Source organism: Glycine soja, chromosome 3 (genome assembly GCF_004193775.1).
Source record: "Glycine soja cultivar W05 chromosome 3, ASM419377v2, whole genome shotgun sequence".
NCBI lineage: Eukaryota > Viridiplantae > Streptophyta > Magnoliopsida > Fabales > Fabaceae > Glycine > Glycine soja.
Genome location: NC_041004.1, coordinates 46,972,545 through 46,994,932, shown reverse-complemented (window position 1 = coordinate 46,994,932; position 22,388 = coordinate 46,972,545). Strand labels below are relative to the sequence as shown.

The 22,388-nt window shown below is 31.6% G+C and overlaps 4 protein-coding genes across 5 annotated transcripts; 2 read left to right on the top strand and 2 right to left on the bottom strand.

Annotated features, from left to right (window-relative positions):
• The first annotated feature begins 263 nt into the window (after positions 1 to 263).
• On the top strand, positions 264 to 5,948 carry LOC114407787 (tubulin gamma-1 chain). 2 transcript variants are annotated; one of them, XM_028371034.1, is made up of 12 exons: positions 264 to 500; positions 586 to 786; positions 1,684 to 1,795; positions 2,190 to 2,590; positions 2,851 to 2,904; positions 2,980 to 3,084; positions 3,549 to 3,623; positions 3,715 to 3,759; positions 3,952 to 4,080; positions 4,207 to 4,311; positions 4,387 to 4,464; positions 5,599 to 5,948. In XM_028371034.1, exons 1-11 carry the CDS (start codon positions 372 to 374, stop codon positions 4,453 to 4,455), a joined length of 1,425 nt encoding a protein of 474 aa, XP_028226835.1. In that variant the 5' UTR covers positions 264 to 371; the 3' UTR covers positions 4,456 to 4,464; positions 5,599 to 5,948. The 2 variants fall into 2 exon arrangements, with proteins under 2 accessions (XP_028226835.1, XP_028226836.1); XM_028371035.1 differs by having other exon boundaries at positions 5,475 to 5,611.
• A 2,215-nt stretch (positions 5,949 to 8,163) lies between these two features.
• Positions 8,164 to 9,362, top strand: LOC114407789 (arabinogalactan protein 22). Its single transcript, XM_028371038.1, has 2 exons — positions 8,164 to 8,482; positions 9,029 to 9,362. Exons 1-2 carry the CDS (start codon positions 8,356 to 8,358, stop codon positions 9,127 to 9,129), a joined length of 228 nt encoding a protein of 75 aa, XP_028226839.1. The 5' UTR covers positions 8,164 to 8,355; the 3' UTR covers positions 9,130 to 9,362.
• Positions 9,363 to 9,891: 529 nt separating this feature from the next.
• LOC114407788 (mitochondrial carrier protein MTM1-like) lies at positions 9,892 to 13,614 on the bottom strand. Its single transcript, XM_028371036.1, has 10 exons — positions 13,323 to 13,614; positions 13,157 to 13,231; positions 12,962 to 13,078; positions 12,161 to 12,220; positions 11,859 to 12,029; positions 11,448 to 11,544; positions 11,266 to 11,357; positions 11,024 to 11,173; positions 10,550 to 10,608; positions 9,892 to 10,434 (listed from the first exon to the last, which is right to left on the bottom strand). Exons 1-10 carry the CDS (start codon positions 13,443 to 13,445, stop codon positions 10,305 to 10,307), a joined length of 1,074 nt encoding a protein of 357 aa, XP_028226837.1. The 5' UTR covers positions 13,446 to 13,614; the 3' UTR covers positions 9,892 to 10,304.
• A 6,688-nt stretch (positions 13,615 to 20,302) lies between these two features.
• On the bottom strand, positions 20,303 to 21,190 carry LOC114405344 (ethylene-responsive transcription factor CRF6-like). Its single transcript, XM_028367923.1, has one exon. It carries the CDS (start codon positions 21,188 to 21,190, stop codon positions 20,303 to 20,305), a length of 888 nt encoding a protein of 295 aa, XP_028223724.1.
• Between the last annotated feature and the right edge of the window lie 1,198 nt (positions 21,191 to 22,388).

Genomic DNA, 22,388 nt, shown 5'->3' with positions numbered 1-22,388 from the left:
ATAAAAAATTAATTCAAAAGAAATTAGATTCCTACCTCTTTATTAGAACAATTTTATGAAAAACCTATAAAAGAAATTCTTTCATGGAAAATTTATTTTTTAAAATAAATATGAAATATGAAATATATTTCCAGAAAACTAAAAAAACTTGTCCATTAAATAAAAACACAAAAATATATATAAGGTTTTTTTTTTCTTTTTTTAACACTGGGAAAGATTCTTTTGAAAATAGACAGGAAACAAAGAAATAAAATGAGAGTAGAGGGCTAGCAGTGAGTGAGTGTTGTTAAGAAGGCAAAGGCATCGTTTTCATTTTAGTTATAGTTTTTGAAAAAAGGTTCTTCCCCGCCACCAAACCCTAGCTTAGCAAAATGCCGAGGGAAATCATCACTCTTCAGGTTGGGCAATGTGGGAATCAGATCGGCATGGAGTTCTGGAAGCAGCTCTGCCTCGAACACGGCATCAGCAAAGATGGCATCCTCGAAGACTTCGCCACTCAGGTCTCGCCCCTTTCTTAATTCTACTCAATTCCCCCGTCTTTGTTACGGAATGGTTTCAAATGATTATTTGCTCAAAATGCTGCAGGGGGGTGACCGGAAAGACGTGTTCTTCTATCAAGCCGATGACCAGCATTATATACCACGGGCTCTCCTGATTGACTTGGAGCCAAGAGTCATTAATGGAATTCAAAACAGTGACTACCGAAACCTCTACAATCATGAGAACATCTTTGTCTCGGATCATGGAGGTGGTGCAGGAAACAATTGGGCCAGTGGATACGATCAGGTTTCTTACTACTTACTAGAGCATTTTTTTGTAATTAATATTTGTATGCCATTGGTTGACTTTGTGTCTTTGTTACTTCCATGAACCCTCTCAATACATAGCAATCAACTATTGTAAACTTATGTCCCTTTCTGTTTTAAAGTTACAACATCAATTCTTGCACTTTCCAATGTAAATATATGATACTGATTAATTTAGGCTTGGATTTCAATCACATTTAATTTAATGGTTCAAATTCAGTCTAGCCAACTTCGAACCTAACAGACACTAACTCATGCTCATGCCATGCCATCACATGGAGAAGTTTTTCTACTTTTGTGCAGTGCCATTGATGCTCCATTTGTTTGGTGTTTATACATACATAAAGAGAAATTTTGAATGTGTGTGGGTGTGCTTTTGGACACTCCAGATGTTTGAGTCAATGTAGACACAACTGACATCACAAAACTAGTGATGAGTTTTTCCCCCCATTTTATGATACTGATGATGATCCTGCAATGTTGGGCAACATGCAGTTGTAATCTATGTCTAATTGTCCATAAATGGCTATGGTATTTATTGAAGCACTAAATGGAACTAGATAATTGTTTAAAGATATCATGTAAAGTCACAGGCCAAACCTCTATATGTGCATAAGTTTATTTGTTTTCTAGAACTAGACATGCCTAAGATGGTTTGACACTTTCACCTGATATTGACAAACTTCTAATACTTGAGCAGTTCTTTGCTGAACCTGATTTAGGCTTTCCAAATGACTTTACAAATGATAATCCTGACAAGTTGCTCCATAGGAATGGTTATCAACATTTTTGAAGCATAAAGGAAGATCTTGATGGGCAATATGCAATAAGTGATAAAGTCATAGTTTAACTAGTGTGGTTGTTAATATCTTGTCAGGGACAACACGTTGAAGAAGAAATAATGGACATGATTGACAGAGAAGCAGATGGCAGTGACAGTCTTGAGGGTTTTGTTCTATGTCATTCAATTGCAGGAGGAACAGGCTCAGGTGTCTTCATAACATCTTTGCATTAAAACATCCTATAAGTTTCTTCAATTTCCCCTCTTTGTAATTGAGCATTTGTTTAGTGGGAGTATCTGAAAAAGTAAAAGATTGCTGAAATGATTGACTAAATTTTCACCTGATTCATAATCTTAATTTCAACTAAAACATTATATTGTACCCTTAAGAGAGAAAATTGAACAGTATTGCACCTTTTAGCGTATCTCAGACTGAAATTGCTTATAATACAGTGGTTGGGATTCCTATTTGCCTTTGAAATTGCTATGTACTAGATGAAATTTTTTGGAGATTTCTCAAGTATTGCTAACCTATGTAGTTTTATAATTATTATTTTTTAATTTCTCTTGTGTAATAAGTATATTTCCTTACTTCTACGAAGGTATGGGCTCATACTTGTTGGAGACTCTGAATGATCGCTACAGCAAAAAACTAGTTCAGACATACAGTGTGTTTCCTAACCAAATGGAGACAAGTGATGTGGTGGTCCAACCATACAATTCACTTTTGACACTCAAGAGATTGACACTTAATGCAGATTGTGTTGTAGTTCTTGACAATACTGCGCTAAATAGAATTGCTGTGGAACGGCTTCATTTATCAAACCCATCATTTGCTCAAACAAATTCCTTAGTTTCTACAGTTATGTCTGCCAGCACAACAACTCTTCGTTATCCAGGGTACATGAATAATGACTTGGTTGGTCTTCTTGCCTCTTTGATTCCAACACCAAGATGCCATTTTCTAATGACAGGATATACGCCTTTGACTGTAGAACGTCAGGTGAGATCACTATGTCATTTTTTTCCTAAAAGAATGATTTTGGAGCATCGAAGCTTTTCCATAAATTTGTGTCTTCACTTGTGAAGATTTCTGTTGGTAAATTGTTGAACTGGAAGGTATCAGCAGGGAAATTATGAATTCATCTCTCTTTCTTCCCCCCCCATTTTAAACTTCTGTAATCTGATTGCTATATGCACACATTGCTCAAAAATGTGATTTTTCTTTTAACACTTGAAAATTTTGATGTTATTTCCTTGCAGGCTAATTTAATTCGTAAGACTACTGTACTTGATGTTATGAGAAGACTTCTGCAGGTATAATGACTGCCTAAACAGATAAGCTTCAAATTGAATGCCTTTGTGCTCTACTGACAGGTATATTCTTGGCAGGCAAAGAATATTATGGTCTCTTCTTATGCTCGGACCAAAGATGCTAGCCAAGCAAAATATATATCAATTCTGAATATCATCCAAGGAGAGGTTGATCCAACTCAGGTAATTAGAAATAGTTGTGCAGTATTTTTGAAATAGGAGACTTGTCTTTGGGACAGCAAGTGTATTGCTGTGTTTGTGACATAGGAGACTTTTTTGTCTCTGGGACAGCAAGTGTATTGCTTTATTTTGTGATTTCAGTGTTAAATATTATCTTTTATTTACTTTTATCAATTGGTGTTCTATCCTGCAGTCACATAAAATCTTTAGCACTTCTATACTTTGATAAAAAAAACCTTGAAAAATTAAAAGAAGTATTTCTTTTAACAAAAATTAAATTAACCTTCCTCTGATACTGGTAGCCTTTCTAGTTTTTTTTTACTGCTATTTGTAATGTTATAAAGTTTTCATCATGTTGCAGCTTGCCCAAATTGACTTGTGATAGTGAAATATCATGCTTTTGTATGTAAATATTTTAACAGCTCTACTATACTATGTCATGATTTTGTCTTTCTATATGGATTTAGGTTCATGAAAGTTTGCAGAGGATTCGTGAAAGAAAACTGGTTAACTTTATTGAGTGGGGTCCTGCAAGTATTCAGGTCTGCGTTCTGTGGTAGCTGGTGAATTTGTCTCCTTTGTATTAGTTTTAGGACTCAATCTGATCTTTCTTCTTTCCTACACTTCTGGTAGGTTGCTCTATCGAGGAAGTCTCCATATGTTCAAACTGCACACAGGGTAGAACTCTCCATTTTTCTTTCAGTCTTTCTTTTTATGCTTATCTTACTTTTCTGCTTTTTTTATCTGATGGTTATATTGGAGATAGATCAGCACACACACACACACATATTGATTAAAATGGTTTTTGTTCTGTGGTTAAAAATCAAGAAATTGGGTTATGAAATAACCTATTGTTGCTGCATTTGGTAGGTCAGTGGCCTTATGCTGGCAAGCCATACGAGCATCCGTCACCTTTTCAGTAAAACATTGAGCCAGTATGAGAAGTTGAGAAAGAAACAAGCCTTTATAGACGTCTACAGGAAGTTCCCAATGTTTGCTGTAAGTGTCACAATTTCTTATGGATAATCTGATATCCATCTGCATCTGTTATATACTTCTTTGGCCTGTAGCATCTTCATGTAATACTTGTCATTTCATGTGATGACATCAATAAAAAATGGACAGGATAATGACCTCTCAGAATTTGATGAATCAAGGGACATAATTGAGAGTTTGGTTGATGAATACAAGGCCTGTGAGTCCCCAGATTATATCAAATGGGGAATGGAGGTAGATTCTCTACAAATCCCACGTACCATTTTAAGCACATCTTTCGTATTGCTAATTTTTTGCCGTCTTATTTAGGATCCAAACAACATGCTAACAGGAGAAGGCAATGCTACAGGATCATTGGATTCAAAATCAGTAGCGTGAAAAAACCAAGTAAGCTACGATTAGGCCATAATTTAGGCTTTAAGTTTCTGGATTTGATTTTACTTTCTTTCTCTAGCAAGATAAATAAGATATCAACTTGCTATAAATTTGAGTTATCAGTTTTGAACATGTGAATATCAGTTGTTGTATTCTTTTTCTCCTTGTGACATGTGACTTCACCGTTATTAGCATTTATTTTTTATATTTTTTTTAAAAATTCTCAAATTATTAATTTCTTTAAAATGTTGTTTTTGCATTATTTTTTTTTGTCCTTCAAATCTCCACTTTCTTAAATTAATTTCTTTAATTTTTTATATTAAAATATACTTTTTCATCTTAAAAATTAAAGTTATACTTTCAATTTTTTTTAAAAGAAATTATTTTCCCTCTAAATCTAAACTAATATTTTTTATTTGTTTATTTAAATTAATTATGCATATTTTTCTTATAATTTTGAATATTTTTATTTTATTTTTAAAAATTAGATATGCAATGCACATGATATGTGCTAGTTGATAGGGAAAAAATGAAGATTGAAATTGAATGTTAAACGTGGTTACCTTAAATGTACACCATTTATTTAGGTTCAATCAGGCAGGAGCAATATTTTGGTTTGCTTTCCTTGAATTGTCTTTACTCTCTCAAGTGTGAACTTAGTGTTTGATTCTGAGTATACAAGTATGTTGTCTTTTAAGTCTGTTTCCCATAAAAATAAAATTTTATTTTCCGTGTTATTTTGTCTAATATGCTTTCTCCCATCAAATACTATCATGATGATTATGTGTTCATATTAAATTTTATATAATCTTAATGTAATCTAATTATATCTGTTTGGAGTTTGGACTGGAAATAGAAATTATATTACAATAAACAATTTTTAAATATATTGAGTTTAAACTTGAATATTTGATCCACTGACAATGAAACTTTATGCTGTCAGTGCACAAGAAAGTGTCACATCATTGTAGTAACTAATATTTATCACTTGAAATCTAATCTTTTAAGAATTTCGTAAATAGGTACAACCACATGGTTTAGGGATAAACGTAAACCTTTTACACTGTTCGTAAATCGGCAATTTAATCCTCTGGGAATCTTGAGTACTTGGTGGGAAAGTGACAAACCTGAACCAAATCATTGCAGGTACCACAAGGAAATGATTTTTGTGAATGATCAACAAGGTTTCCAATGAAATTTTCAACTTTTTTGGGGCGTGAGATGGTATGCGGTGTGATTATTTTGGTTTGCATTTTGTTTGCTAATCGTTTGTACCCAAGGGAGATTGAGTACAGAATCTCTCTGTATTGATTCGTTTTTAGCAATGTATATGGTTGGTTGGTTTGGTCATTGAAATGTAGAGAATTAGGAAACCTAGTTTCTTTATCTGGGTCTGATGTGTTTGTTAGGTGATCTTGCTGTTGCTTTGGCATGAATATTAAAATATTTAAATTTGAATTGATGTGGGCATAGATTTACACGGTTCACGTGGTGCAGAGATTCACCTCTTATACGGTTCCTTTAAATTGCTTTGGATTCCTCAATTATCGACACCGTGACCAGTGGCGTTTGTCTACTAATAAATTAGAGAAAGGGACTTAGTGGAACAAAAAAATGTTTGGTTGCACCCCAAGACAAGAAAAACTTTGGTAACGATCAAATGAAGTGTAACGAAAAACCACTTTATCAACTAAACAAAAAAAGCCGTACTATTATTTAGATGGATTCTATCCTAATTTTAAATAAAAGAAAAATCTAATTATATTACGGCTAAAGCGATCAACGTAAAGAAGTAATTTTATTGGGAACTTCTCTCAAAATTTATGGTGGGCTGATTTGACCTTGAAAGAAGTAACTTTTTTTAGGGTGTATTTGATTTGTATTTTTTTTTTTAATTTTTATTTCTTGTTTTTATTTTTTGAAAACTATTTTTATTTTAAAAGATTAGAAGTCTGAAAATATATTTGGTTTGATTTCTTATTTTTTGCTTTTAAGAAATAAAAACAGTATTTTCAAAAGGAAATGTATTTTTAGATTTGTTTAAAATTATATTCCTTGTCATCGCGTTTTCATTTTATTCAAAATGAGATTTTTGATTTCAACTGAAAACACTAAAAATGAGATTTTATTGTTTTCAGTCTTTGGTTTATTTGGAAAAATATTTCTCTGAAAATGTTTTTTAAAATCCAACCAAATGCATTTTCATCACCATTTTCTATTTCTAGTGAAAATGAAAATAAAAAAACAACCAAACCAAATACCCCTTAGCTTTTCTATTAAGAATAGATATGATTAATTAAGTTCACAGGACCCAATTTCCTTTGTTGGATGTGTTCATAGGTACATAATTACATCTAACGGATTCATGGTCTCGTTTGTATTACAATTGATGTAACAATGGATCTGTGTTAAAATTCCTATTTCTTTCTCCGGTGTGGCCTGTTTAAAGAGATCTATAGGTGGAAAATGTTAGGATAGGAGGAGAAAATAGAAAGCATCGTTGTTAGTACTAATGCATTGGAACAATATTGAATATGTCGTTCAGTGGTGTGAAGTCATATCCTGATTCAAGAGCACATGGCATGGGATGTTCAAGAGTAAAAATTGAGATGTCCATTTCTTTGGGGTAACGGAGAGGATCCGGACTCCCTTCTGCCTCTCTTACCATGTTCATTGTTCAAACATAATGTCCATATTTGCTAAAACCAGAGTGAGTAACCCAAGAGCCTTGGACAGCTGACGAAGATCATGCAAGAAATACAAGATATTGGGCCCATCACTTGAAAATTTAAGCCGACTAAAATTTCCATTTAAATATCAATATGTGGTCCATCCTAAGACAGAACCAAAGCTTTTGATTCCTATTTGTTTCGATCACAAATAATCTATAAGAAATAAGACAATTTGAATATTTTAGGGATTTGCAATACACAAGGTTTTGAGTTTATCAAAGCATAAAAAATCAACTCAAGCATATACCATGGTCGTCGTAGTCTTCGTCGCCACCTAAATTAAATTTGTTTTTATTCAAATTAGATATAACCCTACGGGCCTACCCATGACTATCCCAAAGTTGAGATATTAAAATGGAATTGAAATTTAACTAAATTTACAACTCTACGTTTTAATTTTTCATGCAACTTAAACATAAGAATTGTAATTCTTAATCAATTCTAATTCCAACAAAATTATAATTAAAATTACAATTATGAACTATAATTTCAAAATCCCAAATGAACCATTACTCTAATCCAAATCTTCAGAGCAATAGGGACATTAGCTATTATTACCTGCAACAACTGATCGAAAAATAAGCTTATTTTATTGCCACACTAAAATAACACTTTTCCCCGCTCCTTTTTTTTATCTTGCTCTAGTCAAAGCTGCGGAAAATATTGTTAAGAGAATAAAAATAAAATGTCTAGGCAAAAGAATCCATAGAATGAAAAACTCTATTCTCATTTTTGTTTTTCAAAGCATACGGATACAAGTTCATAATTAACTCACCTACATATAGCAACCAAATAAAAATTAAAAAGAGAAAGCAGAATAAACAACTACCACATGGCCTTGTTAGCTCCAATTCAAATTAACACAAAAAAAGATGTGCCAATAACAGTAAGTGGTCCCATTACAGCGAAACAGAAGGAAGAGAGACACTCAAATCCCTACAATGATGCGATTGATATTTCATATTTACCAGTTCACATCACATTACCACTCCTCTGTGACTAGCTGACTTTCTTCCATATAAATGTGGGTCCATTTTTTTAGTTTATTTCTAAACTCACACAAATACATATTCACCTGTTTTTAGTTTTGGGGTTCCAAGTTGTCCTCATTTCAAGTCTGTGTTGGTTATAGAAAAGCGCCCAAGTTAGAGCTGAGTGTGAGATAATAACAATGGCATTTCTCAGAGCAGCTTCTGAAGTTTTGGCAATCTATACCCTTGTCTTTACCATTTTTTCACCTGCTGTTCTTGAAGCACAGTCTCTTTCCCTTGCAGCTGCTCCTGCTCCTTCCAGAGATGGTAATTCTCCTCCCATTCCTAGTTTCACAAGAATCATTGAACATTTTTTCTCCTCTACCTTGTGAAAGAATCAACAATGTAATGTCTGTAAGAAATTGTTGCACTTCATTTCAGTACAAAGTTGAAATTGATCTTTGAGATGTGGTGGCAGATGTAGGGGTTGAGAGGAGATCTAGATCTCCCAGAATTATTTGGCATGTACTTTTTCACCATATATAACTGTCATAATGAAATGGCAACAACGCAGTAACACTTGGTCTTCTAACATAGTTTTCTGTTTCTTTTTTTTATCAACAAATTTTAATAGTTAATTTGTTAGTTTTTGTTAGCAGAGAGTATCAAAGCTGTGATTTTTTTTCCCTTTCCTTCTTTCTTAACTACCGAACAAACTTAATATCTCCAAGTAGTTTTCTGTTGTTAGTGGATAAAGCTGCTCGACATGACTGTAGATGAATGTGTTGTTTTGTTTCATTTAGTTTTTAGTTAATAATTAATGTTTTTTTTCTTTCGATATATAATAAATGTTGTTGGGTAATGTTCGATCAGGTACTTCAATAGACCAAGGAATTGCATACGTATTGATGGTTGTGGCGCTGGTGCTCACGTACCTCATCCACCCCTTTGACGCGTCTTCCCATCACTTCTGAATTATCTGTACTAAGAATTTTGAACATAGTATTAGTAGGGACTGGCTGGGGTTGAATTTATTACGTGGATAAATATCTTCTATTTTTTTTTTTTGCTTTATTCTCTTCTTATCCCCCTCCCAATTTTACATCTTTCGTTTACTTGTTAACGATAGATGATTGCTAGCGGAGGAAATAATGTATTAATATAAATATTTTATTTATTTAAAGGTCATGATCTATTTTAGATAATCGTTCAACTATTTCGTTACAATCTTCAATTAGTTTTGTTAGATAGATCTAGGTATTTTGTTAAACTTGAGAACTTTGATAATCTAACATAGTGTAATTCTTGGATATTTAGTGTTTTGTACAAAATTAATTTTCAACAAGTGATTCAAGCCACCGTTACTGTTAAATTATTAGGATTTAAGTTCCTTTGTATTGTATGATTCCTGGATGAGTTTTCGTGAATGGTTGATTTTTTTGTATGGATAATAATATAAGCAAATATCTTTATAAATTAAAAAGTATAATAATTTTTTTATATGTCATGTAGTAGTAAAGAAGAAAGAATGAAAAAAAAAGAATAAAAAAGTAAAAAGAAAGAGACTAAAAGGTGGGAGGGACAAAAATCAATCACATTTTGACACGTGGCAAAACAAATGTTGACATGTAACACTTGAAGACTTATTTTTGTAATATAGTAATAAAAAATAGAATAGATGTACTGGTTGGAGGAAGCCCCCACCGAGTGGCTCCTTATTGAACATGATGTATTGATTGATTATCCTGGATAATGTTATTATGATAATTCATAAAATACAAGAATTGCGTGAATTCATATTCAAACAAAACAAAACCTATTGCTAATGACCTTGCTGACAAGATCGACTCTGTCACAATTCGCATAAAGGCAGTAATTAACAATCCTAGTAATGTTGCAAATGTTGCAATGAAAAATATACACAATGTGTATCCAAAGGGAATCTAGGCACGAGAAAGACAATTATTGGAATTATTACTTATTAACAGGTGTTCACTGCTGAGTGTTCTGTTGACTTCTTGAAATGTCAGGAACATGATTCTTCTGGGCAAGAGAAATTGATGTCTTTGATGTAATTCACTACTATGCTAACCTTTACAAATGTAGTTAAAAGCCTCGAGTAAAAAAGTAAAAATGCAAGTATATTCTATTAAGTGGGATGTCTAAGCTGCAAGACATACTTGACAACTTCATAAAAAGAGACAACTATCCCAACTGATGGACCAGCGCGGCCTACACGGGGAGCAACACCTGTAAATAGCCCTCTCAATCCTCCATCCCTGTCCCAAGAAAATATTAGAGCCCCAAGATCAGTCCAAATCCTATTATGTGCTAAATGTCCCTCTCAAGTAATATTGATATACATACCACTACAGTTTAGTAAGATGCTCATACCTCCAAATCTCAAGTAATGTTGTTCTTGTTGTCATCTTTAATGCTCTTTCAGGATCTTTCTGGGAAAATGAAAATGCAAACATAATTTAGAAAGAAAAAAAATGAAGCCATCAAACCCTGAATTTTTTATATGCGCAAACTAATTCAATGTAAAATGGTGTTGACTGATGGGGGAGAATCACACAAAAACATTGAGAAAATATCCTGTAAATATCATGGTATACCCGTCATTCTTTAAGAGATTATTATACTTGCTGGAAAACCATTAACAATGGTCAATTCTGGTAAAGTTGATTATTTAGAAGCTAGCCCAGTGTTTTTTAAATAATAAATTTCACCTTTTACAAGAAGACAGGTTGATTACTTTTCCTGATGATGCTAGGTCCAAATTTCTGCCTTTTCTTGGCAGGGACAGGAGGGTTAAGTGAATAGAAAGTTATTAATAATGCTAAAATCATGGCTTTGAGAAACAACCTCTATTTGTCGTCGAGTTTTTGCCACATCCAGTGGACATGTGGCAGCTGATGCTAAAGTTCCTGCAACAAAACCAGCAGAAAAATTTGCTCCAAGGACAGTGGCTGCACTTGCTCTATCACCCGCTAGGCCAAGAATGCTTTTCCTAATCTGTAAAGCATCTCCAAAGTCAACACATAATACCCAAACACAATAAAATCAACTCATTTTCATTTTTTTAATTAAATGTAACAAAATCTCACTGGCTCAAGGGTTGACCAGCAAATAGCAGAATATGGAACATCACGAGAAAGTTGTGCTCCAAGACCAGTCCACCAAAAACGATACCTATGTACTGTTCAAAAAATAATTACAAATAGAGGCAACCAAAAGAAAGTGTGTTAAACAGAGAAAGATAAATCAAAGATGTCAAGAGTTCACTAACAGCTTTGAAAAATATTTGTGCCCTTGTCAGGGTGAATGACTCCAAGCAATGTCTTCCACACTCCTGGAGGCTTGCCACTTTGGGTTGCTCTAAACGCCTGAAGAATGAGAGCAAATATGTAAGAAGAGAAATTCAACCTACCCCTAGCATTAAAAATTTAGGAAAAAAATGTGTTTTTAGTCCCTACACTCCTAGTTAAACATTGTCAGCGTCCCTATACTTTACTATTGATGAATTTAGTCCTCAAACTTTAAAACACACAGATTTAATTACTCTTCTCTAAAAACTATATTTTTTAAAGTTGAAAAGGACTAAATCCATATGTTTTTTAAAGTTTGAAGACCAAATTCATCAATATAAATATATAGATACCTTGATCGCTAAAACACATTTTTTCCTAAAATTTATTACCTGCATGCGAGTCCTTGCAAGTTCCACAGGATAACAAGAAATGCAAGCTAATGAGCGTGCAACTGATCCCGCAACTAATGGAACATAAGGTGTTAAATTTGGAGCATTCTGAGTTGTAAAATCCTCCACCATGTTGCGTAAAATATCATAACAAGGCATGTAGATTCCAACCTATTTTGACAACAGAAAAACACAAGATCATTAGTATATAAGAGATAATGAGACCCAAAATAAAGAGTATAAACTTTAAAATAAACCATAAAGCATGAAACAGAAAATTCCAGACAGAAAAGAGAGCTTACAGTTGGCACAGCCAACGCTAAACTTGCACTTGTGCCTCTCCATAATCTCGGAAAGCCTTCCTGCAAAAGTCACTCCTGTGAACCCTCTTGTAGTAAGTTATTAGAGTCCCAAAGGAAAATAAATAAATAAATAAACAAGCACAAAAGAACATCTACTCAATGCAGGCTTGAAGAATTACTACCCACCACATTTGTGAAACATAACATGCAATCCTTTACAGATTATTTTGTCATAATATTATCAGAAACTTCACGCAAGTTTAATAAATCTATTTCACCAGTTAACAATTTTAAGGTTGGAGTTCCTTATAGCCCAACTTGTAACATCTCTGACTCATCCTTAAATAATTCAAATGGAATTTTATTTATCGGTTACAGTTGAATCTAAACCGAGGTATACCACAGAAATTCCCCTTCACCATGCAAACCTAGAAACATAAATTCTAATAACTAGGCAGTGAATTACTCAACCTAATTTTTTCACATGCCCAGTCTAAGAGGATTATATGCCTAATCAATAAATAGGCAAAATTATCACCTACATTTTCATATCTTATGCTATGCATCAAACTCAAAACTATAACTGTAATGCTGTCAGAAAGTTATCTGTTAGACAAATAGAAAGACCACCTACATAACACGGCTTTATAGATGACACGGGGAAATTACTATTGTGTCAGAAGAGAACCCGGTAATGAGAACCACTCACATAGTTAACTACCATTGTCTTCACAACAGTTGAGAGAACAATAGTTCATTTGATTAGAGTCGATTTTTTCTAGCAAAGTAATTTAAAATTACCTGACGTGTAACCTTGTAAAGAACATCTAATGTTCCTTTATAGCGGTTACACACGGAAGGACAAGGCAGCGGTGGCTCAGAGCTAGAAACTGCAGAACATCTAATATCGTGTGGCGTCTGAAAATAAACAAAAATTGTAAAAACTGTACAAATCAAAATTCAGCTAATGAATGTAAACTATGAAGAAGCAAATACCGTGTTCGTTTGAAAAGGTGCCATTTGACAAACACCTTGGTAGGGAACACCTGCAGCTTGTGCTTGAAGTCTTGTCTGAAAGTAGAGATAACGAATTTCCTTCTTCGAATGAGTAAATTGGAAATGTTTTTACAAAAAAAAAAAAAAAAGAACAATTGATGGATACCTTGGCGACATCGAGGGGATTAACAATGATAGCAGACACGAAGGCGGCACCGGCTGCGGAAAGAGCTCGTTCTTGTATCCTCAATTGCGTATCGGAATTGGTATTGGTATGCGTTGGTGACATTAGAGAAATGTTTCCTTTTGAAAGAGCATCAATTGTTTAGGTTTTCGTTTCTTTCTGCCCACAAAACGAGAGAGGAAGAGAGATTCGTGGCGTCAAGTTGAGGGCGCCAAACAATTCGCATGTGCTTTCGGCCTCAGCTGTATGATTTGGAGTTTCGACTAATTAAAATCCTACAAAGCAAACAAGTTTTTTTTTTTTTCTCTTCTTCTTAAATATGCTTTTTTTTCATGTAAGTCGGCGTTTTTTTTTTCTTCTTATTTTTATTCATGTAATTTTTTTTTTAATTTTAGTCGTAATAAGTTTATCTTTTTTTTTAATTTTAATTTTTGTAAGATATTTTTTTCATTTTTAATTTTTATAAATTTATGTTTTTCTAATTTTTGTTCATGTAAACACAAATTTATAAAGATTATAAATGAATTAAAATTAAAAAAAATATAAATTTACAATGACAAAAAAAACTTACACTAACCAAAATTGAAAAAATATCAATTTTTACAAACTAAAATTAGAAAAACAAATTTACAGGAATGAAATTTTTTTTTAAAAAAAAGTTAACTTATCCGAATCAAAACATGTTCTTTTTTAATTATTTATTTCTCCCCTTTTATTGTATTCTATTTTGCTATGGATAAAAGATGTTTAAATGATTTTATTTTTCTATCAAGAAAATCATATTCAAAAAAGTAATAATCACGTTAATAATTAAGAAATTTTTTCCTGTATGTGAATATATTTCAGATCAGTTTGATAACCAATTAACCATTTAGAAATTATTTATAAAGAGTATTTTTTATGCAATTCAGGAAATAAAAATTTATAAAATAAGGATTTTTTAAAATTTATATACTTGATGAGATGTATTTAGTTCCAAGTTACCTTTAATATATATATATATATTTGGTTTTAAGGATGGGAGGAGTCCCAAAGTTCAAAAAAGAGTGCATGAAAGGCATCTTAACATAGAAAAGACTTCACTTTTAAAATTTTGATTCAAAAAGAGAACGAGAATATAAATAATATATTTTTATATTTTAGAAATATTAATGGAGGTGATAAATTTTAAAAATGAAATTTTAGAATAATTTATTTTGTGCAGTTCAAAAATTACAAACTACTTTCTTTCCCTTTCAAATATTTCTAATACTAGAGAAGAGACAAAAATACCATTATCTTTTTTTCTGGACTAATTAAATGAGATTAAATTAAAAAAATCCACATTATTTCTTTCCAACCAATTAAAACCATTTGGTTCATTTTAGTTATCAAAATAATAAAATATAATATATGTTGGCCCATTTGTCCACGGAGCCTAACCAAGCCGAATTCAACAATTTATTTTTGTTAGCTTAATTTTATATGAATTTTAAAGGAAATAATAATAATAGCCAAATAGATTCGTTTTTTTTGTTAATCCTTTCATTTACCAAGAGAAAGAGATTATAACTAATCTTGCTCTTACGTATTTGGGCCAACATTTAAAAGCCCACTCTAAAGTATTCGGCTCATAAAGCTAACTAAGTCAAATTTGTCCAATTAGTTTTAGTCCTCTATTTTAAGAGCCTGACTCGTCCAGCTATCTGACTGGCCCATCAAGCCAGGTTATTTCTTATAACTCTATGAATTACCAACAAGAATAGGGTCCAATAGAAAAAGATTAGTCCTTTATAGGTGACGAGCCACTGTTTAAATCCTATTAGAAGAAGTACCCACATTTTTTAGTATTTGACAACAAAATTATTTTTAAACGAGAATACATATGGGAAACAAAAAAATATAAATTGATATCTATAAATAAAATCATGTGATTGAAATTTATTATAAATCAACGTATTTTGATTTGGTTTAGCAAACTCTTAAAATAGGTTAAGAAAATTAATTTATGCGATGGAGTATAGCATGGTGGAGTGCAAGATGCCCACGGTGGGAAACAAATTAGGAGTTAGGACCATTAGATAAAGTGATATGAAATTGGATGGTAGTGATTACCAAACTAGTTGGAGAGGTAAATATTGTAAAATTAATAAAGAAAACACATAATAAATAGTATATGAGAAAATAAGTTATATGCTGACAGTGTAAAAAGTTTCACATTTTTATTTAATCATAACCTACATGTATGCTAAAGTCATTAATTTTTATAATAATTATTTTAAAAATTATATAAATAATAATTTATGATTAAACAATAGTATAAAATTATTATGTATCATCGTTGCATGACCATTAAACTCATATTACAAATACTATTATGTTAATTATGTCTTTTCTATCATATTACAGTAAACTACTATAAATTTGTAATAATAAAAAAATTATCTTAATTATAAAACCAAGATCCATTTATAAGCATATACTTAATTATCATAAGCATCTTTTTTTGACCAATATTATAAATATATTTGTTACTATAATTAAATACAATAAATCTAATATATTTTGAGATTATATAATACATACTAAATTTAATAGGTAATAGATAATAGATACTAAATTTGTTATTAAATAGCTGTATGCACTTTTTTTGTGTGCCTTGACAATGCAAACACTATTTTATGCATGGAAAAAAAATCAGGACATTATAAATTAAGGAGATTTATCACCTTATTCAGCTATGTTATACTATAGTCTAAACTCTAAGATACTAACATACTCACCACAATCGCTTATGAGAGACACTTAATTGGTTTCTCCCGGCTCAAAACAGGCTGAAATTCAAGGAGATGATCTCAGGTTTTGATTTGTGTGTTAGGGACAAGGACAACCATGGCCAGCCTCTTACAACAATCCGTGTTTACCTGTGATGGAAGGAGAAGAAGCTAATTTGCACTTTGCAGTATTGCCAAACTTATCCCTCTCTATGTCTGATGCCCTCTCCACTAATTGTTCACATATAAGAAAGGGCACACGCCAATAACACTTTCACTGTTGCAGTGGCAGCCTTTTTTCTGATACACCCAAAGGAGAAAAGGATCTAGAGAGAGAGAGGCCTACGAGGGAGAGAAGAATCAAAATTTAGCGTGTGTTTCAAAATTAATTTAATCTATTTTTTATGAGATATATATATATATTGCTGAATAGGGTAGAATTATTTTTAAAAAACTGTTTATAAAATCAAAAAGTGAGTAGGCAATTAAACAGAACCTTGTTTATTATTTAGTATAAATCAAAAAAGTAAATTTATCCATAAAATTTAGTATTAATTTTTCAACCTAAAATAAAACTATTTTTTTATCACTTTTAATTAAGTCAAAGTTTGAAGGGAAAACCAATTTTATTTTAATAATAACTAAACTAGTAATAAAAGAAAGAAAGAAAGAAGAAAGCAGCATAAAAGGTTTGTGTTTGAAATATAAGGTTTGGGTATTTGAATTTGGATTAGAGAGTGAGGTAGGCTAGGTTGCAGAGTGCAGAGAAAACAACAGTGCAAGTTTGTGGTAGCCACTAGTGCAGTGTGCAGAGCATCAAAAGCGAGAGAGATCCTCTTCAATTCATTATTCAGCTGTTGCATTGCATTAGACGACAATGAAAATGAGGCTCGTTTTCGATTTTTCACCTCTGCCCCGACAATGAGCATCCAACCACCCAGTTGCACGCTAATTATTAACTTCTTAGTGTCTTTGCTTTCATTCTCTGCAGCCTTTCTCAAACGCCCCGCCACTCTCAATATAACTGTCTTTCTAGAATTCATTACAACCCTAGGCTAGAGAACCATTTAAACTTCTTTTTTTACGAAACAATTGTTGGAGCACTAAGAATATGTATTATAATTACATATTCATTACTCAAATGACAATATCTAATTAAATTGAAACAACTTTTTTTATGAGTAGCAAAACATAAAGAAAAAAACTAGCTTAAGCTAACAGACCTGAGTTAATGGAGAACCGCAAGATGTCTGGGAGATTAGCCATTGTTGTGATTTAACCTATATTTGAATAAGAGAAGTGTGAGTAACACATTTTTAATACTCTATTTTATTAATTAAAATTGATTTAATTACCCTGAATTTGAGATGTATGATTTTTTTAATCTCTTAAATTTAAAAATATTTTTTTCAGTCTATGAATTTTTATAATTTTTTTAATCTCTAACATAATAAATTTAAAACTTTGCAGTAATTTTTAGCTGTGATAAAATATGAAAATATAACTATAAAATTTTCAGTGTATTTTTTATACTCATAAAATTAAAATGTATCATTTTTTTATTCGTACATATGTTTGGATAAATTCAAATCTACAATAATAATTTTTTACATTGATTATATATATAATTGTTTAAATATGAAATTTTCTTATATCAGTTATTCATATAATCAATGTAAAATGTGACATTTTTTTTACATGATCATGCCTATAAATGTAAAAAGCTAAACGCAAAGGTCCAACCTTAATTCAAGAAAAAAAATAACATGTTTTAATTTTGTGTGGATAAATTTATATTTTAAAATGATCATAAAGCATAAAAAAACTGTTATAAAGTATCAATTTATTATTATAGAGACTAAAAAAATAATTTATGAAAATTTAGGGATTAAAAACATTTATTTTAAATTTTAAGGACTAAAACAGTAATTAAGCTATTAAAAATTATAAAATTATAATAGATTTATTATATAGGATGTGAGACCTTTAATTTTTTATGATTTTTAATAAATTTGATCCGATAAGATAGAATGTATTTTGAAAAATGTATAAAAAATTGTCTTTCTAACATTTCTTAATCAATAAATATTAAATACGCAAATCAAATATTTATTTGATAATTACTTATAAAATAAAAATGTATTATTCATAAATTTGATTGAAAAGTTATTAAAATGAACTTAAAATAACATGATTTCAATAATTTTTATAAAAATTAATAAACCAAATTAAAAAAAATAAAAAAGTTAATAAATTATTTCCTCAAACTTTAGTAATTTTCAAAAATAGACTTAAAGTTTAATTTACTTAATTATAGTAATATAAAATTATAAACTATAAACTTAACAATCGTGTAAAATACAAATTATTGCACTAGCTAGTTAGTATGTATATGGGAGTGAATTTTAGCCGGCATATGTTCTCATATCATTGTATATATAATATATTTAAGGTAAATAGTCATTGGTGATAATTTAGTTTTTGAGTCCATAAAAATTACAACAACTATGTCATGTTATTGAATTTTCGAACAAACAGTCGTGGATTTAACAAAATTCACGAAGATAATATAATCGTAATAATTAATAATGATATTCATACATAATATATTTCATTATATTTGCTTGAAGTAATTGAGTGGAATCTATGATGAATCACTGCATTCACTAGTTACTAGTTGCTAAAAGATTTTGCCGTGCTTGAAAATCCAACTATTATGGAGCCTAAAATGATGATCAAGTATTCAAGTTCCTCCTTGACAAATTTTTAACTGTCTTTTTCATTTTCCATCTTGGAAAATACTAAATTGAAAGAGAAAGCGATGGAACCAGCTTCAACCCACGGAAAAGTTTTTTGTGGAGCAATTTCTAAATTTATGGCAACAGTAAAAGGTGTTCAGAAAAGGACCAACGACAGGCTTAGCTTGCATTGCATGAGTATCAATCTGATTTTGAACACCTTTGTGGACAGAGGGCATGCAACTTGCTCTGCTCTCATTTAAATCTCATTCCTTCACATATACACAAGCATCCGACAAAGGAAAAAGTCTGTACCACCCTCAACCTATTTGCTCGCTAAATGTTTTGACCAACCCAAAACAACCATTCATAGCCATAGCTCTTTGAAGAAGCGTGCTGGGTTTTTTACCATAAAAGCCATTTAGTAGCATTCTCTTCCCAAGAGACCATGATCTTTTTTTTGTTTGTAGTAGGTATTAAGAAATATCTCCAAAAACACCACTCAATTGTCAAGGCATTCTGTTATGTTCTACTCCCTAATCAAGGTACTCTTTCAATGAGTCAATGTCTGTGGGTCCTAGTTTCTCATCCTTGGTACCCGAAATCTTTGTGTGGGAAGTTGGTTTGGTTTCATAATAGGCATTTGGTACCTAGCCATTGGTGGTTCCCTACGACTACATTCCATACAGTCTCTTTTAAAATGATCATGCGGGACTTCTCTCTCTATTTTCAGCTTATGCCGACATATATGATATTTGTTTTGGTAAAAGAAGACTACATATTTTTTTATGGCCTAAAGGGTGCCAGTCTGCCACATGATATACAAGTTAAGATCCTCTTTAACAAAGACAAAGCTACAAAAACAATAGTATCTTGTAACTATACTCTCCATGTTTTATTTACAACTAAAAAATACCAACATTCACATATACCTTTAGCCTAATTGCATTAGTCTTGCTTATAATATATCACTTAGCCGATTTAATCTTTGTACTTAAAATTTGAGGCACAAGGCAATATTTCTTTACTTTTTCAAAAAAGAGAGGTCTTACCTCCAAAAGTATGGCTAACCAAGATGCAGAATGTGTGGTTGTGGGATGCCTAAGGTGGCCACCAATTGAACATGACACGTGAAATGGAACTTTAGCTTAGTGCATGACTGACAGCCTTTTTACCCCGCGCCTAATGCATGTCTATGGCCAAACAAAAATATCCCACCAACCCTTCAAACTAGGATGTTTCCAACATAAGAACATCAAAATAAGCAATGCTAATAAACGTTTAAATCTATAAGGGGGGGCAAAATTACAAATCAGAACATCAAAATTCCACTAAGATCACTATGATGCCGTTACAAAACAAAATTGAAAGCATGAATTATAAGATGTCTCAGGCAACTAAAATAACAAAATATCTCCATCTTTACACAACTCAGGTAACCTTAAAACTTCAACAAGTTCAATTCAATGTCTCAGATCAACAAAGGATCACTGAAGTAACTATCTATATCCCAATTCCATGATTGAAAATCCTCATTGACAAGATGGGAAATGTCACTGAATTTGTCATGGAAATCAGGCTGCTGTGTTATGCTAGTTTCATGAAGAAACACTGGTGGAAGAGTTTCAAAATTGAAATAACAATCAATGGACGATGAATGTGAATCTAAAAACAAGAAGCTGTCTTGAGAACTTGACTCTTCTTTGCTTGGAAGATCTGTTTCAGAAACCTCCTCCAACATAAGTTCCACAGATTGAAGTCCAAGCACAGAAGTAGGTGAAGACAAATGAGACTCTTCACTTGAATCATTCTCACCACTCACAGCCACACTAGCCTCAGTTTCATTAGGGCCACAATCACAAAGATCTTCCCTTGTAGGAGGCTTGATGAAATTAGTGAGAGCTTTAGAGCCTCTAAAGGCAATGGCTGCTTTGTCATAAACCATAGCAGCTTCTTCAGCAGTGTCATAAGTCCCTAACCACACCCTTATTCGCTTCACAGGATCTCTGATTTCTGCTGCCCATCTTCCCCATGGCCTTTGACGAACTCCTCTAAGCCTCTTTTTTTCAAGACTATCTCCAGTTTTTCCCTTGTAATGCTGTCTCAGCGACACATTACTAGTACGATTTACACCTGCAGACTCACAGTTAGTTGAACTCTTCTTCTCCACAATTCTGATTTCATTCACAAACTTCTTCATTCTAGGATGAATAACCAACCCTTCATCTTCATCTTCGTCATCTGTGGCATAGGGATCCATCACAGAAATCCGAACTACCTTTGGTGCTGCATTCAAAATGTCACCAGGTTTGACATGTTTGTAAGTGACAACCTTCTGCTCACTGAATCTAGCTTCCATGAAGTGAAGTGAATGATACATAGAGAGAGTCCTCACCACACCAGTAGAAGTGTACAACTCTCATTGTGGACAAAAACACTTTTATGGTACCTGGTGACACACTGTGTGCAGTGCTCTGAATTCTTGATAATTGGTTGTCGATTATGATTTGAACTTTATTTATTTATTCTCTTTTCATATCTTACTTTCCCTTATTTTAATGTTTATCCAAGGATGTCGATAATTCGTTATCAATTTAGATTTTTTTTTTCCGCAGAACTCTTTCTTCCGTTGTTTTTTTTTTTTTCATACTTCCGTTGTTTTATTAATGTTAATTAATAAGAAACAAACATCATACATTTTCGCTGATAGTACGAGAATAAATCTTTATTTATTTTTCCCCCTCAAAAGATTGATTTGGATTTGTCAATTGACACTTATCAATATAAGGTTTGATGATTAAAACTAGATAGTATAAATTTAATAATTAATATTTACCAACATTTAATAATCTACAATATCTAGGGTGAGATCATATAAAAATTTGTATTTCTTAACAGAATATTATCTTATATTTTGTAGGACTTTATCTTATATCATAAAATATCCTCAAATATATTCAAGAGGGATACTCATAAATAAATTAGATTAGATTTGATTAAATCTGTTATTCGATCTAATTAGTTTTTTATGGGTTGAGGTGAATCGGCTTTGTACAATTTTTTTTATATCCAATTCAATCCAACCTAATCATAAACAAATTGGATCAAGTTTGAATATTTTTTAAAAAAAGTTGTAAACATTAAAAATTTTAAGAATAAGAATGTGTCCCCGTCTAAAATTTTGTAAATATATAATGACTAAATATTCTTAAAAGTGATTAAATTATGATAATATTTGACTAATAAAATTAATGATTTTAATGCTAATACAATATTTTTATTTTAGATAGAAATAAAGTAATGTGTTAACACGAGAAAACATAAAAAAAAATCAAAACAAAGATAAAAACAACAACTTAAAAAAAATTATTAGTGATTTAATATAATAGTTTAATAAACAATGTCACTTAAAAATTAATGTGTTTTGTATTTAATAATTAATTTATTTATGGTAACAAATTTAATTACATAATATAGGTTGACTCATGTTAAAAAACAAAAACTCGTCATCCAACTCATACATGATCGAGTCTTAATTGGGTTGAGTCAGGTTTGAC

What these genes read in the sequence shown, in the direction of transcription:
- LOC114407787 (XM_028371034.1), top strand. Translation starts at nt 372, where the DNA reads ATGCCGAGGGAAATCATCACTCTTCAGGTTGGGCAATGTGGGAATCAG. An exon ending in TCGAAGACTTCGCCACTCAG is followed by an intron (nt 501 to 585) that starts GTCTCGCCCCTT and finishes AAAATGCTGCAG; the next exon opens with GGGGGTGACCGGAAAGACGT. An exon ending in CTTTGACTGTAGAACGTCAG is followed by an intron (nt 2,591 to 2,850) that starts GTGAGATCACTA and finishes ATTTCCTTGCAG; the next exon opens with GCTAATTTAATTCGTAAGAC.
- LOC114407789 (XM_028371038.1), top strand. Translation starts at nt 8,356, where the DNA reads ATGGCATTTCTCAGAGCAGCTTCTGAAGTTTTGGCAATCTATACCCTT. An exon ending in TCCTGCTCCTTCCAGAGATG is followed by an intron (nt 8,483 to 9,028) that starts GTAATTCTCCTC and finishes ATGTTCGATCAG; the next exon opens with GTACTTCAATAGACCAAGGA.
- LOC114407788 (XM_028371036.1), bottom strand. Translation starts at nt 13,445, where the DNA reads ATGTCACCAACGCATACCAATACCAATTCCGATACGCAATTGAGGATA. An exon ending in TTTACAAGGTTACACGTCAG is followed by an intron (nt 12,221 to 12,961) that starts GTAATTTTAAAT and finishes TGACTTTTGCAG; the next exon opens with GAAGGCTTTCCGAGATTATG. An exon ending in TTGCAAGGACTCGCATGCAG is followed by an intron (nt 11,545 to 11,858) that starts GTAATAAATTTT and finishes CTCATTCTTCAG; the next exon opens with GCGTTTAGAGCAACCCAAAG.
- LOC114405344 (XM_028367923.1), bottom strand. Translation starts at nt 21,190, where the DNA reads ATGGAAGCTAGATTCAGTGAGCAGAAGGTTGTCACTTACAAACATGTC.